This window comes from Podarcis muralis, chromosome 1, assembly GCF_964188315.1.
Source record: "Podarcis muralis chromosome 1, rPodMur119.hap1.1, whole genome shotgun sequence".
NCBI classification, from domain to species: Eukaryota; Metazoa; Chordata; class Lepidosauria; order Squamata; family Lacertidae; genus Podarcis; species Podarcis muralis.
Window position 1 is genome coordinate 49,780,550 of NC_135655.1, and position 25,061 is coordinate 49,805,610.

Genomic DNA, 25,061 nt, shown 5'->3' on the forward strand with positions numbered 1-25,061 from the left:
GTGACTGTTACTACATCTTGTGACAGCAAGTTCCATAGGAAGATATTCTGTGGTGAATCAAACACTAGCCATAGAAATACGGTGTGTGTGTGTGTGTGTGTGTGTGTGTGTGTGTGTGTGTGTGTTTTGAAGGAAACAGGCAGTTACAAGAGAAATATTGTTACCTCTCTTTCTTTCTCCAGATGTGCCTGACCCTCCTGAGGCTCCCGAAATCAGTAATGTTGGTGAAGATAACTGTACAGTGCAGTGGCAGCCTCCAAAGTATGATGGAGGACAGCCAGTACTGGGTAAGAATTGCTATAGTGAAAACATCACCTGAAGGATGATGATGATGATAGTAATAGTAGTAGTAAGTAGTAGTAATTTGTTATTTATACCCCACCCATCTGGCTGGGTTTCCCCAGCCGCTCTGGGCAGCTCCCAACAGAATATTAAAAACACATTAAACCATCAAACATTAAACCATCAAACATCTGATGGGAGGGCATTCCACAGGGCAGGCGCCACTACTGAGAAGGCTCTCTGTCTGGTTCCCTGTAACCTCACTTCTCGTAGTGAGGGAACCACCAGAAGGCCCTCGGAGCTGGACCTGTGTCCAGGCTGAACAATGGGGGTGAAGATGCTCCTTCAGGTATAATGGGCGGAGGCTGTATCCAGAATGAAAGGATTTTCTGTATGTTCCCAGAAATACATTTGTACTGTGAATTATTATATTTTACAATATAATCATGACACTGTGAAATAGGCAAAAGGTCCTCAGTTACCTCTTTGATTTCCCATATATCTAGTTTTTCTGTCATTTTGAGGACAATATGGGCATTACTGCTATTTCTTGAAAGGGTAGTTTACTAAATACCCCACCGGCACTGAAAGAAGATTTGTGGGGAGTGAGTCTTGCTTCCTGTGGACCACCTGGAGTGGGAACTGCGTTTTATTTATTTTATTTAATCAAGTTTTAGCTCGCTTGCTATAAAAACAAACAAACAAACCTTGAATTGGTTTGGAAGAAGAAGAGTCGAAACTCTAACACATGGGTAGGCAAACTAAGGCCCGGGGGCCGGATTCGGCCCAATTGCCTTCTAAATCCGACCCACAGACAGTCCAGGAATCAGCGTGTTTTTACATGAATAGAATGTATCCCTTTATTTAATAACAATATTTGAAGGCGGCTCAGTCGCAAATAGGCTAATAGGTAGGTTTTGCATCTTCCTCAGAGGTGCTCAAAGTGGAAACCTGGACTACTGATAAGCATGTGCTCCACATACACGCCTGCCGGTTTCTCCCAATTTCAGCTGTTGTTTAGGAAACACACAAAGAGGAAGCTCAGACCACTTCTACTTCCTCTGGCAGTGCTGCAATGTGCAAAGCTGCTCTCACTCTGGGACACATTTAATGGAATACCCTTGAACAAGGTCACTAACGGGAATATCAAGTATCAGGATAGAAGGACAGGATGAAACTGTTACCAGAACCAGCTGAAGTTAAAGGACACACACTGCTGGCATGGTTCAGCCATTGAAACCACTGCCAAACTTTGGGTGAAATGTTAGCCAAAGCCCCCCAAAAGTGCTATTTTACAATGGCTACCTGGTTATAATGGGATAGGGATCACCAACCCTGTGTCCATGGGTGCAAAGTTGGTGGCCTTCATGTATTTTGGGGGGATTTGGTGGAGAGATGGATTTTTATGTGGGAATAACAAGTACTTCTTTCACCTGTGGAAAACTTCTCTGCATTTGAGTGTGGATGCTCAAGGTGTGTGTGTGGGGGGAGATATGGATGTGTGATCTGTATGTGGACATGGTGAGCTTGTATATGTGGTTTTGTGAGAATGAGGGAGAGGTGTATTGTCCTGCTGTTGGTATGTAAAGTGTATGAAAATATAAAGTGGTATAGAAATGAAATAATTATTTATAATTAATAAGTGTGTGCAGGGGAGAGGGGCGGAATGTGTGATTGGTAATCCCAGTAATAAAATAAAATCTTTCATTAGATAGTATTCTAAACAAAAGAAGTGAATCAAGAGGTGCTTGTATCAGTTTTTGCATTTGTAAATTCCGTAAGGATTTATTATGTATATTCAAGTGCCTCTTTTTCACTTATTATATCATATCAACCAGCGCTATTTTTCTAGAAAAAGAAAACTCACCATGAACACCTCCTTTGTTCTCTTATAATGGCAATGGCACCCACCTGAGAGGTGCCAGAATTGAGTTCCGGAAAGTTCTGGATATATATATATATATATAGCCCTGATTCATAGTAAAAGGTGTTGTTAACATCATCTATAGAAAATGGCTGTAACCCTAAATACGCTTGCTAAGGAGTAAGCCCCATTGAACACAGTGGGATCAGGGGTGGTGAGCATGATAGGGTGGTGCCATAGAGCTTTTCTCCGAGCACCAGTGTTGCTACCACTTACCTGGACTGTGTAGGTCAGGTCAGGCTACCGGTGATGTCAGCGCTGTGTGGGCACAGCGAAAGAGTCAGTCCAGCAGTCATGACAGCATACCTGTGCAGGCATGAGTTCACCACTAAGTTTGCCTTACCCTTACCTCATCCAGGTAACTAGCTGTGATGTTGTCAGAAGGGTGGGCCTTCATCAGCACCCCACCATGCCACACTCTTCTGAGTGAGATGCTTCTAAATAAGTGTGTCAAGTTGCACTATATGACGACCACCTGTTATCAAATTCATTCATAATCTTCAGTTCTGTGTCTTCTTGCTGTAATTAGTCATGGAAATGGCTACCCTTAAACCAAAGTTTGAGTGTGTCCTAGTAGACTGAAACATTCCCCCACTGCTTTCTGTGTGGTTCTATTTTTAATGCCCAAAGCATATCTCTGAGGTAAATGAACTTAATTGAATTTACTTCTCGGTAGACGTGTATAGAATTGCACTGTTAATTAAACACTGACCTAATTGGGCTGGTGGCTGATGTCATATATTATTTTAGAAGATGTGCAGGTGAGTGAGCGCTTAATAATATTGATGACGTTATTAGGTCCTGTAATGGATTTGATGCAGTAAATGTAAAAAAAAGGTCTGGTACTTGGACTTGTTGTAGAGTTTGGTCCCTTGAGCCATATTCTTGACAAGCGATGAGTGGCTATTCTAAGTTATTAGTCCATCTGTGATCATTAGACTTTCCTTCAGTTCAACTCTCATTACAAAGCTAGTCCTTTTCCAGAATCGTTGTTAAGTGGCTAAAATGCCTCAGAGGTATGCGTTTTATACAATGTCGTCAGCATTTCCGAAAAGTGAGATTAACAGTGTTGATTCTCTTTCACAGAATGATATCGTCGCATTTTGACGAACAGCTGAACTTAGCACATTAGGCAGGATAGGAGAGCGGTTGTTACTGGGATCCAGAGTGGATCTAAAATAGTCCATACAAGGTTTGAACTGTATCCATTCTATGGATCAGGCTTTAGTTGGTTCAGGGCACAGTCCTAGGCATGCTTACCTGGGAGTAAGCCTCATGGAAAACAGCGGGACATTTCTGAGTAAACAATTTTAGGATCCAGTTTCATACCAGTAGATTAAGCAAATAAATCTGAAATGGATTAATAAACCAGAGCAAATGTTAAATCCATAAGGCTGTGAGTTAAAGGCAAAGCTTATTATCTTAAGACAGGCATAGGCAAACTTGGCCCTCCAGATGTTTTGGGACTACAACTCCCATCATCCCTGGCCCATCCTGTTAGCTAGGGATGATGGGAGTTGTAGTCCCAAAACATCTGGAGGGCCGAGTTTGCCTATGCCCATCTTAAGAACTAGTAGGGAACGAAGGAGAAAATATTAAAGACGGTCTTTCCTTCCAACCATGTTATTTTCTCCTTGTTTTCTTATTAAATGGTAAGTTACCGTATTTTTCAGCCTATAGGGCGCACCTAGTTTTCAGGGGGGGAAATCAAGGAAAAAATATGATTCCCCCCCCCCCGCAGCTCTGAGAGCAGCGGACAGGCTGCACGCAGCCTGTGCGCTACTCCAAGACCTTCTTCCTGCTTTTGCGGGAGGTGGTGGAATTCCCCCACCTCCCAGAAAAGCCAGGAGAAGCCGAGCGCTCTTTAAAGGGGTTGTGCAGCTTCTGTGGACTTTTGCGAGAGGTGAGGGAATCCCCCCCACCTCCCAGAAAAGCCAGGAGAAGCCGCACACTCTTTAAAGGGGTTGCGTGGCTTCTGCGGGCTTCTGCGGGAGGTGGGGGAATTCCCGCTGCCCCCCCGATCCTCTGGGGCTGGCGATGGGGGGAAGCGCTGCTTTCCCCCACCGCCAGCCTCAAAGAGCAGACTCTTCTGGCTTCAGTGAAAGCAACGCGAAGCCTCCAGAGCGCAGGCTTCCTAGGCTTCGCGTTGCTATCACTGAAGCCAAGAAGCCTGCATTTGCCCCATAGGATGCACACACATTTCCCCTTCATTTTTGGAAGGGAAAAAGTGCGTCCTATAGGGTGAAAAATACGGTATCTTGTTCTTTGTTCATTCAATAAAAACGGCATAAACTTGTATATTTTGGTAGTATGAAATTGGGGTACACCCAAACTAGCACAAGCACAGAAAAATTCATACTGAAGAATTTTCCACCCTTCTTCCAGTTGTCATCCACCACACCACACCCTGTGCTGTTGCTGAGGGTACCCTGATCCACAGAAGATGCTTTTCAGGGATTGCAACAGGGCTACAGCAAGGAGAGAGATGGAGAATTCCCTAGTACAAGGCTGGCTTGTGGTCATGTTAGTGTGGATGTAATAGCACACACTTAAATGGAATTGATTTTGTAATTAGCTAAAGGGCAGGTGATTGAGCAGCAAAATATTCTTTAATTTACTGCCTCCCTTAACCTATGTACAGAGCAACTAAATGGGAGAAGCTCTGAAATGTAAATTTGGTACAACGGAGTCTGCTTTGGGAGTTTCTGTGCAATAAAAGCAAAATGACCATACTTGTGTCTCTTGTAGAACAGGCTCTCTATCCGTGGTGTCTCTTTTCACTTTGTAGGCTACATCTTAGAAAGGAAGAAGAAAAAGAGCTACAGGTGGATGAGGCTGAACTTTGACCTTCTAAAGGACCTGTCATATGAAGCGAAGAGAATGATTGAAGGAGTTGTGTATGAGATGCGAATTTACGCCGTCAACTCGGTTGGTATGTCCCGGCCCAGTGCTGCCTCACAGCCCTTCATGCCAATTGGTGAGTGTCAACACATGTTGTGTTACTTCTCAGACATCTAAAGGAGATGAAGAGACACATGGGCACACAATTACCTTCTCTTTCTCCACTCAGTAGGGACACAGAGTCCATATTTGTAAGACAGGTGGCTCCTTCTTGATCTGCTTTATCTTTTCTAACCTTTTTCTAAAACCCTCTTCGCAAATGGGAGTAGCAAGGTTCCAATTTCATGAAATTGCTGATGAATTTCTAACTGTTAAAATTAGAGGTGTGAGAGGCAAGCTGGGTCTCGATGAGAGAGGGGAACTAATTGACAGTGACCTCCCATTGCCTCTCAGCTTCCCCCCTTCCCTTATGGGTGCAAATATCACCATATCCCACCCAGTGCTTCATTACTCCCACCCCCTGCGGAGCTGCAAGGATAGCTGATTAAGAAAATATCCATGGAATTATTTTCTATAAATAATCATGATGACCCCACAGTGTTTCTATCAGTCCCTGAACTAAAAGCAAACTGTGGGAGTCTTTGAGGGAGGAAAGAACAATCTGAGCGCCTGAGGTAGAACAGCAACAGAAATGACTAAAGTGGTGGTTCAGCTCACAGAAGATCACAAGGAAGGGGACGAGTTTTGTGAAGAAAAGAGTGTACCACTACAAAACCCCAGCGATGGGCCAGCAGAGAACGAGAAAGAGCAGGAGGAGGCGGTTAATTCTGATCTTCAGCCAACACTCAACAGTTGGGCTGTGCAAAGCGAAGAAAGACAAGAACCCCCACAGGAATCAACTGAACTAAAAGGTTCAGGGTTTTCTTGCAATAAGAAATGATATACTTGATTAGAAATAAGGCTCCATCCTACAACTATGGAGATGAGGCACTGGTTTGTAACATGCGTCGTGTGGTAATCCACCCATACTCCTATGTGTGATGCACATGCTTTTAAAGACTGCTTTGAATGTTTGGCTTTAATTATAGTTTAAGAAGTGAGTAAAATGTTGCAGCAGGGTGATGTGGGATGCTAACATTAGGTTCTCCATCTGTTATGTGATGTTTATTTATTTTTTTAAATGGTGTTATGTGGTAGGGAACATTCTGTATTTTTGAAATATTTAAAATAATGCACTCAATGTGTTTAAATACCACAGCTTTCCCTGGCTTATGATAACCACACACATGGCATGGGGGGGGGGGAATACTTCAGGTATTGTTATTTTTTCAAATACACAGAATCTAAATGATTTGAAAATGAACCAAAATGACTGAGTATCTGTCACTGCATGCAGAGATAGGCCCTTTGCAGTCTTTGTGAAATGTTTTGCCAAGGAGTAGAACAGCTTGGTTTTGCACAGTGGAATCTGAAGGGTGGAAATGGCACTTCTTAAATTCACAGCATCTTTAGATACAGGAAAACTTTTCAAAAGGGCAATGCTAGTACCAAAAGGACAAATTCCAATTCTGACCATGGTAGGTAATAATCTTGAACTTCTCCAAACTGACCCACACCCCCAAATGTGAATTTCTATAGTTGGTAAAGAAATAATATTTGGATAGTCCTGTACTGTATGTAACCCAAATATCTGTGATACCCTGTCCTACATATTCTAGAATCACAGACACAAAACTCACCTAGCCTCACTTCTCTTCACTCTTTCACACATACGCATTTACACAAATTAGGATAGACTCTGGAGTCCCCCTGTGTCAGGGGTGGGCAACCTTGGATCTGGAGGTTCCGGTGATCCTCTGGGCCTTTGCAATTCTTCCCAGCCTGCGCCCCTCACTGCCCCTGCTTTGCACCCCAAGTGTTTTTGTCTGGGTGAAAACCTTAAACTCTTATAATGCGTCTTGCTTGGCTGGATGGAGGGTACAGTGGAGTGGGTGAGTTTCAAAACTGCTGTACTGTATAAATTTATATTTGTTTCTCTACTTATTTTTGCCTCTGGCCTCACCCACCACTGGCTTTTGGAGGCAGAGGCGGATTTAGGGCAATGGGAGCAGCATGGTTGCACCAGGTGTGCAGCCAAGGAAGGCGCCTTCTCAAAGCCCAGTAAGCACTTGTCTGGCTTTGGGAAGGAGATGTAACAGCTCTGACAGGGTCCCAGAGTTCTGTCTCCTTCCCAAAGCCAGGCAAGAGCTTACTGGGTTTTGGGAATGAGGAAGGAGGGCTCTAGGACCTTGGTAGAGTTCAGCACCTCCTGCCTAATGCCCAGCTTAAGCCAACACTGCAAGGGCTGGTGGGAAGGTGTCAAATGGCCTCACACAAGGCAGCATTTTACCAAGGTCCTCAGGCGGAAAAAGGTGCCCCTACCAGTGTTCACACATGAACACTCTTCTCCCCGGGCTACTGTGCCCGAGAGCAGACAAATGAGCACTGCATATAGGAACTATGGGGTTTTCCACATACCACACAGAAGTTATTGTAGATCCATTAGGACTTATGGATCCTACTGGCGTCATACCTGGGGCCCATGCATACTGAATTTCACTGGTCTCATCAATGTACCCTTGAAGTGAGTTCAAAACCTGAATACTGTATTCCCTGTCTTAGACCGAAAGCTAGCAGGAGATTGGCATTCCCAAAACTTAGCAGAATTCCTACTACTAACTGATGTGCACTTTTGGTGTGCATCTACTGAATTCAGGACCTATAGCACTAGGCCCACAGCTGCCTTGTAATGATATTCTTTGTTGGCTGCATAAGGCATCAAGGTCTAGTTAGTGGCCATTTGCTAGTTGTGAGGTACAGAAATATGAAGTGAATCACTATTTATAATTAGGGTACATCTAGTTCCTTTTTTGCTATTTTGCTTAATTATGAAGTCTTATGCTATTTATTAACCTACAGCATTTATATACCACTTATTTGCACTTCTACGCAGTGTACACAAAAACAATCCTAATATCTTTTTGCAATAGGATAAATGTGAAATAAGAATTGTAAGGCCATTTATATAATACTGCTCTTGTGCCTATTATATATCCATATCATTTTGCCAATATTTTAATTTTATCTGGAATGCATTCATCAAGAGCCATTCAAGCAGAAGCTTGGTGTCTCATCCAGTTATAAATTTAGCAGAAAACCTTTGTGTCAAAAGAATTCATTCTAGAGAATGTTTTCTAATCTCTTGCTAACGCCTTTTCCCTCCTAATATCTCACTTTGAAGATCAGTAATTGCCACATCATTTGTTTAGCAGCTACAAATCCATGACTGCAAGGACTGTCTATTGTGGGAATGTTTAGAAACTGCAATTAGTGCAGAATGCAGTAGCCTTGCTCCTGACAGGAACCAATCACCAACAGCATTGTTTTGTTTTGTTTCTTTGTTTAATGATTTTTAATTGCTGCCACAAGTGGTAAAGTGGTGATACCCCCTGAACTGGATGACTTAAAAAGACGATGAAGCAAATTCAAGTCCTGCTTTTGGGTTTCCAAAAAAACCCATATGTATCTGGTTGGCCACTGTGAGATCAGGATGCTGGGCTAGTTGGGTCATTGATCCGATCTCATTGCTCTTCTCATGTTCTTACTCCAGTTTTCAGTGGAAAAAGGCTCCCTGACTTCAGGTTTACCCTCTAAAAGACAGAAATGGGATTGGAAGTGAAAAAGAAAAGGCACCAGTTCTTAGTAAAAAATATAGCACCTCCTCCTCCCCTCAAAGATCAGATAGATGTGTTGCCTTAGGCTGCTCACAGTTCCCAAACAGGCCTCAGCAGGTTGCCACAACAGGCTTGTATCCAACCTTCTGTTCCTCACAGGGCTTTTGGAATTGATGGCCTTCACAAGGAGGGAGGGGCTTAGCTTGGCCAAGCTGGTGAAAGCAGCAGTGAGAGGAGATAGCAAAAGCTGAAGTTCTCTTTAATGTCTATAAGTCCTACCCTATAGACATTGTGTTGGCTGCTGAACAGCTTCCCAATTTACCCTATAAAGCTCTAGGCTGGATATACAGAACATATCTTAAACGATCAATCACGTATCCCAATATGAGCCTTGCTATCCTTTGGAGTAAATAAATATTAAATCAACAAAAGTACAATGCAGGACTATGGTCCACATTTTGTGGAAGCCAACAATCCGTTGCAGGGATTCTCTTCGCAGGTAGTATTTTTATTCTGACAGGTATTTTGCGGTGGTAATCATTTTAACTGGATATAGATTGTATTGCTTGTTCTATCTTGCGAAGTTTTAAGCATTTGTAAGCCATTTTGATAATTTTAATATGAATGCTACAATATATTATTAGCATTAAACAAATAACCCAAAGGCTCTGGATTTTCTATTCTGTTTAGCTCCTCCAAGTGAGCCAACACACTTCACAGTAGAAGACATTTGTGATACTTCTGTGACTTTGAAGTGGAGACCCCCTGAACGAATTGGAGCAGGAGGCTTGGATGGCTACAACATTGAGTACTGTAAAGAAGGATGTAAGTAAGCCCCTGTTGCTTTCGGAATTGTTGTCACATGCACATCATACACTAAAAGCCCAAGGCTTCCCCCAAAGAATCCTGGAAACTGTATTGGGAATTGTATTTCTCTGAGAGATAAATACAGTCCCAGGATTGGTGGGGAGCCCCATATGCTCTAAACATATTTTAAATGCATGGTGTGGATGTCACCACTTTAACAGTCATGGTTTCCCCAAAAGGATTGTGGGAAGTGGAGTCTGTTAAAAAAACACACGGTGCCAGTGTGGTGTAGTGGTTAAGAGTGGTGGACTCGTAATCTGGTGAACCGGGTTCGCTTCCCCGCTCCTCCACATGCAGTTGCTGGGTGACCTTGGGCTAGTCACACTTCTTTGAAGTCTCTCAGCCCCACTCACCTCAGAGTGTTTGTTCTGGGGGAGGAAGGGAAAGGAGATTGTTAGCTGCTTTGAGACTCCTTCAGGTAGTGATAAAGCGGGATATCAAATCCAAACTCTTCAAACTCTTGCAAGGAGAGCCTTACTAGAAAGTTCCCAGGATGAGTCTTAAAGTGGCTTAAAAGCAGAGCTGCCCACCTATGAGGCAGCAAAAGTGCAAGCAGTGGTGCCACTTGTCTTCCACACCCCAAGGCAGAGAAGCCGAGCAGCAATATTTTGAGGAGTGTCCCAGCTCCTACCAAGTTCATCGAGAGCCAGGGCATGGTGACATTGGATGTGGAGACACGGTGCAGAAGCAGCAGGTGGCAATTCCCATTTTGCCTCAGGTGGCAAAAAAAGGGCAGCTTGAAGTGGATGGTGTGAGTGTCATCTAGGTTCTAGGATAATCAGTTTAGTCACCTTTTAACTGAGAAATGCAGCAGCCTTGGGCAGATAAAGGAGATAGAGGATGGTATTGGTACAGAATGAAAAGCAACGTGCATCTGTCTTCAAACATCTGAGATTAACGGGGACAGAAATTTTGTTCTCCAGTAGGGTCAAGCCCCAGAGATTCCCTTTTAAAGGAATTAACCATTACCTATATTTCTGTGATCATCACAATCTTGCATGTCTTTGAAACGTTGTGTGAAGTTGTTGTATCTTATAGTGCATTGGATGCCATGGGTGCTTTAGCTGTTATTTCGAAAGCTTTAGCTGTGATTCCAAAAGGCTGGATGCCACCATTCTGGAATATATAAAGCAGTGGTGCAAATAGAAAACATGAGTAAAAATACTTGGGATTGTGCCTTCAGGCATAGTTCTATAAACCTCTGCTTGAAAAGCTTTGCCTAACAGTAAGTGATCTTGCATTTGCAGCCACAGAATGGATCCCAGCACTTCATGGCCTGATTGAGCGCACCTCTGTCCTGGTTAAAGATTTGGTCACAGGAGACAAACTTAATTTTCGCATCACTGCTGTAAACCTGGCCGGTGCAAGTCAGCCAGCTGTTACAAAAGAGCCGATTACTGTCCGAGAGATCTTGCGTAAGTATCTAGGGAAAGCCAGCACTAGAATCACTGAAATCTCACCACTTGGAGATCTGGGGTATGGATCTGTATTAACCTGTGGAACTTTGGTTCTGATATGCAATAAACCGGTGTCCCTAATTATTAATACTTAAATTGCACACAGCTTTTAAAAATTACTTTCTTCCTCAGTACAGCTCTCCTTCTCCCTGTGAGGTTACTGTGCATTTATTTCTGATATTTCGTGCTTGGTGTGGATTGTTGCTTAGGGGAGGGAGGCCAAGCACCCGGCTGTCAGTCTGGTGAACATTCATGATCTCGGTCATTAATCATCACCTTGTCTGTAGCCCAAGAGTACAAGTGGTCTAATTCAGTTGGCTGGAACCCAGAAAGACGGCTCAACTGATATAACTTCTCAATCCTTATTTCTGTCTGGAGTTCTAAAAGACGTGACCCGGATTCTATTAACACCAGAATGACCCAGAGCACTATTATTAAACTACAAGCACAGGGCATCCCCAACCCAGAGGGACTTGCTTAAAGGCAGGGGGATCCAGACAGAGTAGCAGTCGCAGATAAAGAGAACCTCCTTCAGTGAGTCAGAAGCAAACAGACAACTCATTATTATCCCCATTCTCCCAGCTGTGATTATCCTATATGTTGTTGGACTCCAACTCCCATCATTCCTAGTCAGCATGAGTTGGGGTTGGGGATGGTGGGAGTTCAATCCGGAGACCTGCAAATTAGCCACCTTGCTCTAAAACATCAATCACTGGAGACAGCCAACTCTGCAAACCACAACAAAACATTGCAGCATCAATTACTCCTGCCCAGTGTTGCAGCCAGCCATGCCGTAGAACACATCCCAGAGTCCCCTATTGTAGGCGTAGGTGATATGTGGCGCTCTGACTAAATCCATGCAGCTGGTAAGGAGGGAAATGTTAACATTGTTACCAACAACCCTCTCTCACCCTCCTCTCTCTTTCTCTTTTCCCTCTCCTGAAAGAAAAGAGTCAGGGGTGGCGATCATCTCGGCCCCATGTGGCCCACAGGAGATTATGCATGTTAATTGTATGGCTCTTAACGATGATGGCTGTCTACTTCTGCCCTGCTGTATAAAGAGGTTCCATGACTTCTATTTCTCAGATATCATTACAATATTTGCCACTGGTACAAATTCATTTGAAGTCAATAATGTATTCAGCTACTGAGTATCCCTAGTAGGATCATGACAGCTTTCTCTCAGAATTTCTTGGATTTCTACAAACTTTAATTGCTAGAAATAGATCTTCAATTTTTCTGATACATATGACATATCTAGTAAGTTGGAGAAAAACCCCTGACTTCATAATCCTCTGATCCACAGAGCGTCCCAAAATCTGGTTGCCACGCAATCTCCGACAGACTTTAATGAAGAAAGTGGGCGATACAATCAACATTGTCGTTCCTTTCCAGGTACTCAATTTAATCTGCTATTCAAACTCTTCCCTTCAGTCCAGCAATTCCTGGCAGACCACTGTACTTCAGGAGCTCTCCCCCTGCCCCATTCCAGATTTCCTTATTTGTTTAATGGAAGGGTAGCTTTGTGCATCATTAAACACACAGAGAGAGATGCAGTTTCCATTTCAGTGAATAAGAAAACAATGTTCACTTCAGAATAGTCTATGTGGCTTATATAAACCTGGAGTCCTGTGCTTTCCTAGCTCATTCAATTTGACAGTCATACGGTTTCAAAACCTATATATCGGTTTTAAGGTCAGTTCAGATAATCAAATGTTGCTCACTTATTATGGAGGATTTAAATGGTTTTTCTTAAAAGTTGAGCTTGAGAGACTAATCACATTTTCCCAGCTCCCAAATGACAATATTTTGACACTAACAAATATGCTGTCTCATCCAACCACACCACACTGTGGAGATGAAGTTTTGACATATTTTCAGGGAGCAAATATAGGTCAGGACTATTACCGTAAGTCAACCATGTCACAAACAAGACAATTATAAAAGGGATCTGATGTCTTTATGTGTGTGTTATTACGATGTGCAAAAGTGTCAAATGAATGCTATAGGGAGTGAGCAAAAACGAAATAGTTGAACAAGAGATAATAATTTTCTTCAGAAGAAATAGGGGATTAAAGGCACAAACTACTCAAGAATCCACAGCTGGGCAGTAACCTTTATGTGAACCAACCAAAATGTCAAAGAATAGTGAGCAAGCTTTCAAGTTCTCCAGAACTCTTTATCAGGCTGGATGTTATGCAAAGCAGGAAGTGCTAGAGAAGACAAACAAAGAACCAGGTCAGTCTGGGTAACTGCTGACCTTTATGTTTCCAAAAGTGGGGGCTGGCCATTGCTAGGGCAAGCAGAGACCTGCAGTCCCTAGCAGACTAATCCAATCTGCAAACTCCATTTTGAGATTGAGTCTAAATACAGACCTGAAGGCAATAACCAAGCCAATGTTTTCTTATTTGTTTGTTTTGCCCTCTTTCCCTTTCCTACCCTACTGCTTTGTGTAGCATCCAAGCTGAGGAAGAATACTGGAGGATTCAAAAGCTTGCTCACTATATTGTGACATTTTGCTTGGTCCTACTAAAAGTTTAGTCCAGCTCTACATTTTGGAAAGGACCAACAAGACTTCCTTTTCATTTTATGTGCCAAGTACTCAGTAGCTTTGCTTTCCATTTTTTCTTCTGCAGGGAAAACCTAGACCTAAAGTTATCTGGACAAAGGATGGTCAGCCAATAGACTCTAAGGAGGTGGGAATTCGAAACAGCAATACAGACACCATTCTCTTCATCCGAAAGGCTGAGCGCCACCATTCTGGAATATATGAAGTAGAGGTGCAAATAGAAAGCATGATAGATAAGGCTACTATTACCATTCAAATAATGGGTAAGGAACTGTTTGGAGTCTTATGAATTTCCCATTTAAACACAGTCACTTTAATGCAGGGATTTGGTGCAGGTGTATGTACAGCACTTCAAGTACTCACAGGAATGCTCCTGTTCTTATCAAAAGGCAAGTGTAGCTGTATGGTGGCTAACAGACTGAGCTACTTCTAAAATCGTCTCTGCCAGGAACCCACTAGATGGCCTAAGGCATCTAAACCTAAATTTTCCCCCTCCCTAATCTGCAGTACAGTGGTACCTCAGGTTAAGGACTTAATTCGTTCTGAAGTTCCGTTCTTAACCTGAAACTGTTCTTAACCTGAGGTACCACTTTAGCTAATGGGGCCTCCCACTGCACCGCCGGAGCACGATTTCTCTTCTCATCTTGAAGCAAAGTTCTTAAGCTGAGGTACTATTTCTGCGTTAGCAGAGCCTGTAACCTGAAGTGTCTGTAACCGAAGGTATCACTGTATGTTGATTTACCTTACAGTAGGAGTTTGGAACTGGTTTTGGCCCCTATCTCCCTCCACCAGGCCATGTTAACAGGTGGGCAGAGTTGCCTTATGGCTTCAAACAAAGCCATAAGGGCAAAGACATAGCCCTATGCAAGCATGTTGACCCTATGATCCGGTGATCATTGGGGCTTACAAAGTGCCACACACAGGGCTTTGCGAGTGCCTCCAGGTGGACAAAGCAAAAACCAGGGCAGAGAATGAGACTCTGTACTTTCCATCTGTGCTGCTTGTTTAAACCTTCAAAGTTTATAGCCAGTTTGAATGAGCAGAGCAGCCTTGGAAAGGGCTTTCAAATAGCCTGAGTTGCATTTTGAAGTCTCACCAGTTAGGGTTTCTCAGTGCAGTATCGTGGGCAGGATGCTGCTTGCCACCCCCCTCCAACCTGCCATCTCTCCCCCTCCCCACACATATGTGGTGTCGGTCAGGTGTGCATAGCCTTGCCAGTCAAATAGTGATGCCTGGCCAGCCTGATTGGACCTGCAGGTCAGGATTACAGTTCATGCATGTGAAGCAATTTGACTACTTGAAAGTGCTGTATACAAATGTCAAGTGATATTTTCTTTTGGACGCATGGAGCAGCTTCTGTCACTGAAATGAATGGGAACACCCACGTGTACACAAAGGGTGATTCCCCAGTACCAGGACAATGAATTCAAAAAAGCTGTGACTGCATGTAGCAACTGACAAAAACATGAACTTTATTATCTCTAGCCACCCCCTCCAATGTGGCCCATTTTTATCCAGCCTTTTTGGCAGCAGCAGGCTTGGCAGCAATAAAATCCACAATACTTCAGAACAAAATTTAAAAGCCACTTACACAATTTATAAGAGAGAGAACAATGAGTGACGTCACCCAAGCAGCTTAACAGCATCAGTTCAGCTAATTGCATTTTCTCCTTCAGATCCCATAAAAACCAGCTGGCTATTAAAATTTCTTACAAAGGCTATTCCGTGTGTGTGTGTAAATCCTTCTTAACATTGCTGATGCCACAGCTCGCAGCTGTAATAACCAATGTAAGATTAGCGCTGTGAGTTTCTTTCTGCTGCTCTCTAAGATTTGAACTACATACATAATGTGAAAAAATAGCCATAAGAATGCCAGATTTGGATGAGAGCCACAGTACAGGGTGAAAGGTCTAATCCTTTGCCTGTGCAAAAACATGTCGGGAGCCATGAAATGCACACAACACATGTAGGCTGTTTACACACTCCTGCTTATCCTGCATCCAGTACGCTCCCATCGCTAGTTTGGGATGCAGTGTAAACACGGCATTTCCCACAATCCATATATATCCTGTCATTTCTTACAAAATATTGTGTTTTGATGGATTTTCCCCAAACCAGCTTCAATCCAAATTGAGGGGGGGGGGGAAACAACCTAGATGCTTTTTAGGTCTGTAATGTGTACACAGAGCCACAGTTTGACTCTAATTCTGGTTTAAGGAAGTTGCAAGTTCAGTGCTAATAGGCAAGGTTTGCAGGAGCATAGCGTATAATTTTAATCCTCAGTGAGAGGCCTGGTTGTCTAAGGTTTGCTTCGCTCAGATTACATTTGTCCCTCATTTGTTTGATTTTTTGTGTGATATTAATAATAATGATAATAATTTCTAATGTATATAAAGCAGTGATAACAGATCTGTATGATTTGGGAGCAGAAAAGATGAAGGCAGAACTGAAAGAACTGATTCAGTTACTGTGAAGTGGTGTACATATCATTTGGAAGGCTGAGAACCCAGTCCAACATTCCCAGGGGTAACTAGTGAATTACTCACAGAGCATTTGAAGAGTTTGTTAGAGAGCTAACTTTCTTTGACAGGTGTCTTGCTAAGAAGGGATTAATGGATGTAGCCAATAGACATATGCTGCTGCCTTTTGGATTCAGACATAAATTAAAGTGACATGCTGGACTGAATTTCAAGAGAAAGTATTAATTATTCTAAGCTTCCAAACAACCATAGTTACAATAAATGAGAATCTTTGTCAGTTATGGCAATGCTAACAAAAACTGGCATTCATTTGCAAATTGCTGCCAAAGTGGGAGCAAATAATGGAGCAATATTAATTGGAGATGTCAAGCTTAAATGTCTGTGGAAGGTATGTGTGCATTCTGCAGGAGTTAGTCTTTATCTTGCCAATATTGTTTTGGGACACTGGCTCAGTTAACAGAACATTTTGTGATGTTTGTCTATTACCAATTAGTTAGCAGTAGACCATTTAAGTCTTGCTCCTTTTTCTTCCTGAAAATACTGAGTGGTAGATCTTGAATACCTTTTCTATGACTTTCTGTAGACAAGCCTGGCCCTCCTCAGAATGTAAAGATTGTGGATGTGTGGGGATTCAATGTTGCGCTGGAATGGAAACCACCCCAGGATGATGGCAACGCTCCAATCACAGGATACACTGTCCAGAAGGCAGACAAAAAAACAATGGTAAGGGTAATGGGCTGAATGAGTGTATGAATCCACCCTAAAGTATGTACAGTGAAACTGTAATACCTTGAGTCCTAGCTCATTACTCAAAATCATGTCAGCAGGAGAAAGGTGGTTTGGGGCAATTGCACTCCATACAAGTGGCTAGCTTGTAGCTGCACAATATATAGAAGAGGAGCATAATTGAGAAGCCACACTTGGAATATTTATCCATGATAAATTACAAGATTCGTTGTTGTTTAGTAGTCTTAGTCACGTTCGACTCTCCGTGACCCCATGAACCAGAGCATGCCTTGGAAACTCACTTTCTTCTCAGAGCTTCTCCTTTTTATGTCCATGGAGTTTTCCTGGCAAAATACTGGAGTGGTTTGCCAGTCCCTTCTCCAATTACAAGATAGGCAAAAGCAAAAATATAAGATGTGAGAAACTCCCTCCCTTCCTACTTATGACTTTAACATCTATGACTGGAGGTCTTTTGCACTGCTGAGAAAACACGAACATACTCAGTGGCAGTCACTGGATTTATTAGAAATTATTCCTAACACAGCGGTTGCCAGAATTCTGGGTTGCCAGTCATGCTGATGGGGAAATCCCGCTGTTTCCACTACCCCTCCCCCAGTTGCACCCCAGTATTTCACCTGCCTGTGTTGATTCTACATAATGTGGGGATTCTACATAATGTTCCAAAAATCCAGACTGTGACCTTCATAAGATCTGATTTTCTGACAATGGATTATTTCATTTCAGGAATGGTATACGGTTTTTGAGCACTATCGGCGCACTAATTGTGTAGCATCAGATTTGATCATGGGAAACGAGTACTATTTCCGGGTCTTCAGCGAAAATCTATATGGGTTGAGTGAAAATGCTGCTAACACCAAAAATTCTGCCTACATTAAAAAAACAGGTAACAGAGAATACCTAAATTGACGTTTTCAGGAAGGGGATCTGAAGAACTAAAGCAAATTATACTGGTTGCAAAGCTATCAAGTTCTCTGGCCTTATTGGTAAATTAAAAATCGAGAAGTAGTTGGGTCACAGGACTCAATTTGAAACTGATTTTCAAATGAAAATATGTATCTTGTTCCTAAGATTTTCCTTTGACTGGAAAAGTGACCAGTTTAATAAGATTTCTAGGAAATTAGAAGTGAATTTGGTTAACATCTGTTCTGGGTAAATTGTAGAAAGTATTTTTAAAGATAACATTATCATGCACATTATCAAGTCTTGCTCAGGAAGAATCAACTTGCACATTGTGGCATAAAAATAAATAAATCACATAGTGCATAGTTGAACTGTAGGATTCACTACCATAAGCTTAAAGTTGGTTTAGAAACTGCCAACTTAAAGACTGTTTTAATGAACTTAAATGTGCACTGCCTGGAGAGAGAGGCACTGGTCCTGTTATGTTTCTTGTGCAAATAAAGTTCATTTCAGATGGGAAAAAGACAATTAGATAAATTCATAGAGGATAAGGCTATCAATAGCTACTAGTCATGATAGCTATACTCAAGCCCTAAGTTCAGAAGCTTCATGCTTCTGTATACAAGTCATTGGCGAATAAGAGTAGGAAAGAACTATTGTGCTCAAGGATGATGTGGCATTCAACCAGGGAAGGGGAGACCCATCCCTCCTTTGGGTAGCACCATTAGCTATTTGTTCCTATGACAACATGGTCAATTCTTTGGTAATGCAGAGAGGTTGCTTAATTGACTTGGCCACGGCCATTATCTTAACAAAGGATTTACCCACGCTTCCTCTTGTGCTGCTGCTTCTCCTCCAACCCCTCCCAGGGAAAATGGCTCTTTAGCACTCATTCAGAGCAAATGGCAATTCGGGGCTTATTTGGATTGAAATTTGCTCCAATTTACAGCTAAGAGCTGGTTTTCTATGGAGAAAGAGTAGGGTAATGGGAAAACTGTTTAGACCTGTGCTTTTAGACATGAGACAAGTGGACAAGATCCTTGATATGTGTTGAAATAATACAGGTTTCCTGGAAGGTAGTTTTCAAAAGTGGTGGTATTTGATGATTAGCATGCCATTGTATTTGGTCTTTGACAGCTGACATGGAATGGAACTTTTTGTTCTTACATTATTTGATAAGTAACATGCAATAACCATTAGTATTTGATAGTTGCCTGCCAAACTCACAGCAATCAGCAAATGCAAACAAGGCTAACACATTCCAATTCATAATCTGTAATGCAAGGTAGAATTTGGCCTTGACATTTATCATTCATAAATATAGATGGCAGAATTTCAAAAAATTCCAAAGCTTATTATAGCGTGATGTGGGAGGAATGTGTGAAAGCACAATGTGGGAAGAGTAACAGCTAGTTCCGAACCTTGTGCCACGCCAAGGAGACCTTAAACAAGTGTGATTCTGAATGGCTAGAGCCAACAGGAGATAGGAATCGGATGAGACCCTGCCCTATTGATGCTCCAGATGCTAGATATAAATGGCCAGCATTCATTCCTACAGGGAAAAGGAGAAGAGAGCCAGCATCAAGGAGAAGGACAGGGGAAGTGAGTGAGTGAGTGCTGCAGAGAGGTATAAGGTGGGGGGGGGCAGAGGAATTTAGGAGTGGAGAGTGCTGGAGTCTCCTGCCCTCTTGCTTTTTCAGCTAGGAGCGCAGGAGAACTGGAATGAAGGGGGATGCAGTGATAGAACACAGATGGAAAGGGGAAATGCTCTGGAGCTCCTAACCCATTCATATTAGGTTCTCCTACACATGTTCTAAATAAAGGCTGCTGCCTCGCTGATATGTCAAGAGAGAGAACCTTAGAAGAGGTTCCTTCTCTTTAAAAAAAAAAAAAAAAACCCTGAAGGACAGGCAGAAGATATCATCCCGGTTCTTAATATTTCAGTACAATTTCAGCTGCCAATTTTCAAATTATGTTAAATCATGGGCAAGATTAAAAGAAGTGTGCTTCTGACTTTGTTTCTACCCACCCTAAACTACAGGCACAGATTATAAACCCCCCAACTACAAAGAACATGATTTCTCTGAAGCACCAAAATTCACTCACCCTCTTCCAGATCGCTCTGTGATCTCTGGGTACAATGCTACGCTCAGCTGTGCTGTAAGAGGAAGCCCAAAGGTACACACACCTCTTTTCTCAATATGCAGTTAAGTGAGCGAGGGGAACATTGGTACCCTTAGTGAGCAAATAATGCCATTCTTCCAGTTGACTTGGCTGAATAAATTATATGGCATTTGAAGCGGGGGGGGGGGGGGAGCTTACAGGCAGGTGGACCAGAAATGGGGTGAGTGGGGTTGAGGAGAGCTGCTAAATAGCAGGGAGATCTCGAGAGAGAGCAGGTGAAATACTCTTAACTGCAGCGAGCCTATGTGCTGATATTGCAAGATTTCAGGACCAGAAGTCAGCCTAGACATTAATTAATATTAGCCGCAGCTGCTGCTGCTGCTGCTGCTGCTACTATAATCCACCCTTCACTATCAGGTGCCAGGCCAGCTTACAACATTACATGTCTAGGAAGAGCAGAGAGCCTGCACACCTTGTGTGGAGAGCAGCAGGAAAAGAACAGGGGGTGGAATTAGAGTGGGCTGCAGGAACAGTACTGACGCATAATAGAAAGTGGTTGGATACAGCCAATGAAAAGTCCTGTGGTATCTGTTGACTGAAGAGGGCTAATAGGAAGAGGGCTTTCCTGCTGATGGACTCCCCTCCCCTTTTTGAGGCATTGGTGGGCCTGAACCACCTCCTCAGCAGATCCCCAGGTCTTCTTCAGCTGCACGTTTCAATAATTTTTACTTTGCAAGGTATTCCTTGGAACAAAGCTGCTCAGGTGAAACATTTGTCTCTTATAAGGTTCAAAGAAATGTAGGTATTCCACTGGTTAAAAATAAACTCTCTCTGTTGGTGGTACCCCTCACCCCATGTTTCATCTTTGCTTTTCCTATTATCATATACTTAGCCAAAAATCTTCTGGTTCAAAAACAAAGTGGACCTTTCTGGAGATGCCAAATACCGCATGTTTAGTAAGCACGGAGTGTTGACTTTGGAAATCCGGAAGCCCAGCCCATTTGATGGAGGCCTCTACACTTGCAAGGCTGTGAATGAATGCGGTGAAGCTGAAATAGAGTGCCGGCTGGATGTCAGAGGTAATAAGGAGGATGCCACACACTCAGTACTCTAAGCTTAAGCAAAAAAAGTGTCTCCAACATTTGAGGGGTCCCTTTAAACAACAATAGCTAACTAGTGGGGTTCCTTTGGGGACAAAAGACAGCTTCAATGTTTCTTCCATGACTCGAGTAGGAATGAAGCTGTTTCATAAGAGTGAATGTTGAGCACAACCAATGCAGAGTTGACTGGATTAGATGCTTCCTTGCAGTTTATTAGTTTTTTCTTGGAGCCAGGTAGGTATATTACTCATTGTAGAACTTTGCTTACATAGCTTTCAGCATTGGTTCATAGGAGCTTTCCTATGCAAATTGCAATCCACAGAAGATGGTTGTAGCAACCAGGAATATGCAGAGAACAAAGCTGTGGGCGGTGCTCCCAAAATGTATACGGGGCTGTCTATTTTCTGTGCATAGCAAGATACATGGATATGTATTGTGTGCATCTTCATTTGCAATAAATGGTTGAGGAAGACAGTATTCAATTATGCTGACCCCACTCCATTCACATATTATATAGGCCACCTTACCTGTATCCAGTGACATCCCATACTGCACAAGCAAGTCAACTGCTGGATAAAGATGACTGTGTCAGGATAAAACATGATGGGTAGTGGAGAGTACAGTATTTTACCCAAACACAAAGTAGAAGGTCTTCCCATATCTGGAAGAGCTGTTGGCTGTCCCCCAGATTACAGAGGCCTAGCTGGCCTCAGCTAGGATACAGCATTTAATGTCACCAGTCCCACGCTGTGGAACCCTCTCCTAGCAGAGATTCAGGATGCACCCTCGCTTTTGACTTTCCAGCATCTCTTGAATACCTTTATTCATGAGCATAGCCAGGATTTTTGTTGGGGGAGCAGAACCTCAGATTTGTATTGATTTTGATTTATTTAGGGGGGCAGCTGCCCCCCGCTATGCCCATGCCTTTTTTAGAAGGGGTTCAATTAACTATTCACTTTAATAATTCTATATATATTGTTTTTTTAATGGTGTTTTGTATTTTGTTGCTGCAACCTGCCTTGATATTTTATAATAAGGCAGTATAGAAATTCTGCTTATAAATAAATAAAAACAGAGATTGTGCTGTAACAGTTTTACCTAGCTAAATCCAACATTATGAGAAATGCAATTACAACAGTGAGTGAGCAACACATTGTGCTCACAGTCCTCTGGATCAGGGACACTCAAGTTAATAGTCATTGTTAAGAAGAAAATATACTTCGTCTGGTTGCAGCATTGTCAATTAGTATTTCTCTTTTTGCTTTCTGCAGTTCCACAGTAGAATTCTGAACTAATGACTGTCATCGATTCCAGATGTGGAGGCAAGTAATTCTGTAGAAATCAGATGCTTCTGAAGCAGGTGGTTTAGCAGCAAAGGGATGGAGAGTGAGAGAGATAAAAGACCAGACACAAGACCTTCTACTCATTTACAAATTCTGGCTTCTGGCTCCCAGAAACACAAGCTGTACTAGCCCTATGCTTCCTGTAGGGCTCACTCTCAGGAAAGTTAGAATGTGCCTACAGATGCCATCCAATAAGGTAGAAGACTAGACTGTACTAATTCAGAGCACATGTAAGGCAGGTTTTTAATACTCCCCTACACCAAAAAACAAACAAACAAAAGCTACATCTCTCTGCAAATAGAAAATCCATACAGAAGGGACAGGGCCCTGATGTGTTAGCTTACAGGGTGCTTTTTATGTGGAATAGTATTCAAGAATGGCATTCCCCACTTGCAGTCTGAAATGGCACCACTCTCTCCACTATTTCATTCTACTTTCCATGTAGACTAGGCTTTGCAGTAGTCTAATTTATTAGCTAAATGAAAACTTAGGAGTCATGGTATCTATAGTAAAAAAAAGGGGGAAGTATTAATTCACTGTTGAAACATCATACATGCTTGCTTGCAGCACTAAATCCTTCATTCTGTCTTTCAGGTCATACTGGGAATGGAACATAGCAGAAATGCAGAAAATAAGTGAATAAAAGACAACCTGAGATTATCTAAGTAACTACTCGTCTTTCAGTGTCTCATTTGTCAAGTGTGCAATGGGGAAAAGAGAATATTTTGTTGCCAAGCAAAACCAGGCAAACCTTGCAACACAAAATTCTTAATTCTGTTTAGTAAAAAAATTCTCAACAGCCTGTTCTAGACCATCACATGTGCACATGGAATGCACCAGCACATCCTTCTCCACTAATCCCAAATGGAGGAGCCCTAGCACACACACTTTGGGCACACAGCTTTGAGTTTAGGGAGACACTCTTGTGGATAAGGCAGCACTTTGCAAGGAGCCTCCTCCAGGATAGTCACTTATTCAGCAACAACTGAATACCAGTGGTAGTAGAGGCATCGGTATCCTCAAAAGCACCACACTTAATGTCTGAATTAAAAGACTTAAATAATCAGTACCCTTGATTTCCACTCACAATCCCTTTTTGAGAGTTTCTGGTTGTGTTATGCAGGTTAATTTTTTCTTTGGTAGCATAATATGCCAAACATAATTGTATCATTACCTATTGTTATTCATTTAAGTTAAGCATTATTGTTTAATACAGTGAAACAAATAAAATCTGAGTCTCCTGCTTCACTCAAGCTTATATTCTAGAGTTCTTTTCACTAGCTGTCAATGTTTTGATAAAAAAATTGGTTTCAATATACAAAATGAAAAACAATAAAGCAGCAGTCGGAAGAGCAACTCTGTGCAACACAGGATTGAGTAGATCCCTCCCTTGCACTAAAGGCAGAGGAAAATCTGCACTGTTACAGTAGCATAGATTTAGAATGGCAAACATTAAAACAAGAGCTTTTGGTGATAGAGGTATGTATCCAGCTATACCTCATTAGTTTCTACCAGAGTAAATCATAACATTGCAACAAAATGTTTAAGGTTGCAATCCAACATTAGTAGAATGCTGTTCAATGAGAGCAAGAATTTCCACTTGTACGATGGGACTTCCTGTCCTCCTCCTCCTCCTCTGCTCAGGGGGTTTGGGGAACCCAACCAAAACAGACTGGGGGGAGTATATGGAGGAGGAAAACATTCCATTGAGCAAGCAGAAATCTTGTGCTGATAAAACATTCACCTTTGTGCTTATATTATACATTATTTCTTCTAATTTAGGTCAATAACCCTTCATGTAAGTTGTACGAATGGTCTTGGTTGATTACATTCATATAAAATTTATATTGCAAGACGCCACCTCCCCAGGGTATCTTTTTGGAGTTTATGAAGAAAACAGTTTTTCTTCAGTGTTGTTACATGTTTAACTGTACAAAAAGTTATGGAAAGGAATGCAAATCTATTTATTACTTTAGCATCTAACCTATGATTCTAACCTATGATTTGATTTGTTACTCAGCTCTTCAATGCCAAGGATTCTCAGAGCAACTTAGAATAGAATTTGAAAACATAATAAATACCAATTGAACAGCACAGCCACAGCACAAATAGTATAAGTCAGCATTAAACCAACAAATCTAAAATGCCTGCAAAAATAAAAAGTTTTCTAGGCAAGACTAACTACTCACTACGAGAAGTGAGATTACAGAGAACCAGGCAGAAGGCCTTCTCAGTAGTGGCACCCGCTCTGTGGAACGCCCTCCCATCAGATGTCAAGAAAATAAACAACCATCTGACTTTTAGAAGACATCGGAAGGCAGTCCTGTTTAGGGAAGTTTTTAATAGACGGGGTATAAATAATAAAATTATTATTATTATTATTTTATTATGATGATTGGGTGGGAATTCCAAAATCTGGGACATCACCATAAAGTAAACCCTATCTAGTCACAACTTGTCCCATTTTTGAGCTGGGGACCTGAGTAAGGAAGGACCTCTGAGGCTCCATTGGTGCAACACAGACAGAATCAGCCCTATATTATGGGCATTATATATGCCATTAAATAAGTCATGGCACTACGGAATTGGGAGTGTATGTGATACCGACATGGAGACATTGTTACTAGGTAGGTGGGCAAAGCCTATTGCATTAAACAGCCCCTGCAGATGCCTAATGGAAAAGTACAGAAAACTCGTCCTTGGCCAGTTCTCTT

The 25,061-nt window shown here is 42.2% G+C and overlaps 1 protein-coding gene across 1 annotated transcript in view; it reads left to right on the forward strand.

Moving 5' to 3' along the window:
* MYBPC3 (myosin binding protein C3) overlaps window positions 1–23,016 on the forward strand; it is a 64,240-nt gene extending 41,224 nt beyond the window's left edge. Inside the window, exons 24-34 of the mRNA XM_077928554.1 lie at window positions 183–287; window positions 4,995–5,183; window positions 9,451–9,585; window positions 10,875–11,042; window positions 12,391–12,479; window positions 13,721–13,916; window positions 16,717–16,856; window positions 17,604–17,763; window positions 19,822–19,958; window positions 20,797–20,983; window positions 22,276–23,016. Of these exons, the coding sequence (XP_077784680.1) occupies window positions 183–287; window positions 4,995–5,183; window positions 9,451–9,585; window positions 10,875–11,042; window positions 12,391–12,479; window positions 13,721–13,916; window positions 16,717–16,856; window positions 17,604–17,763; window positions 19,822–19,958; window positions 20,797–20,983; window positions 22,276–22,286 (1,517 nt within the window). The 3' untranslated portion in view covers window positions 22,287–23,016. The remainder of the gene's footprint in view (window positions 1–182; window positions 288–4,994; window positions 5,184–9,450; window positions 9,586–10,874; window positions 11,043–12,390; window positions 12,480–13,720; window positions 13,917–16,716; window positions 16,857–17,603; window positions 17,764–19,821; window positions 19,959–20,796; window positions 20,984–22,275) is intronic.
* Window positions 23,017–25,061: the final 2,045 nt, after the last annotated feature.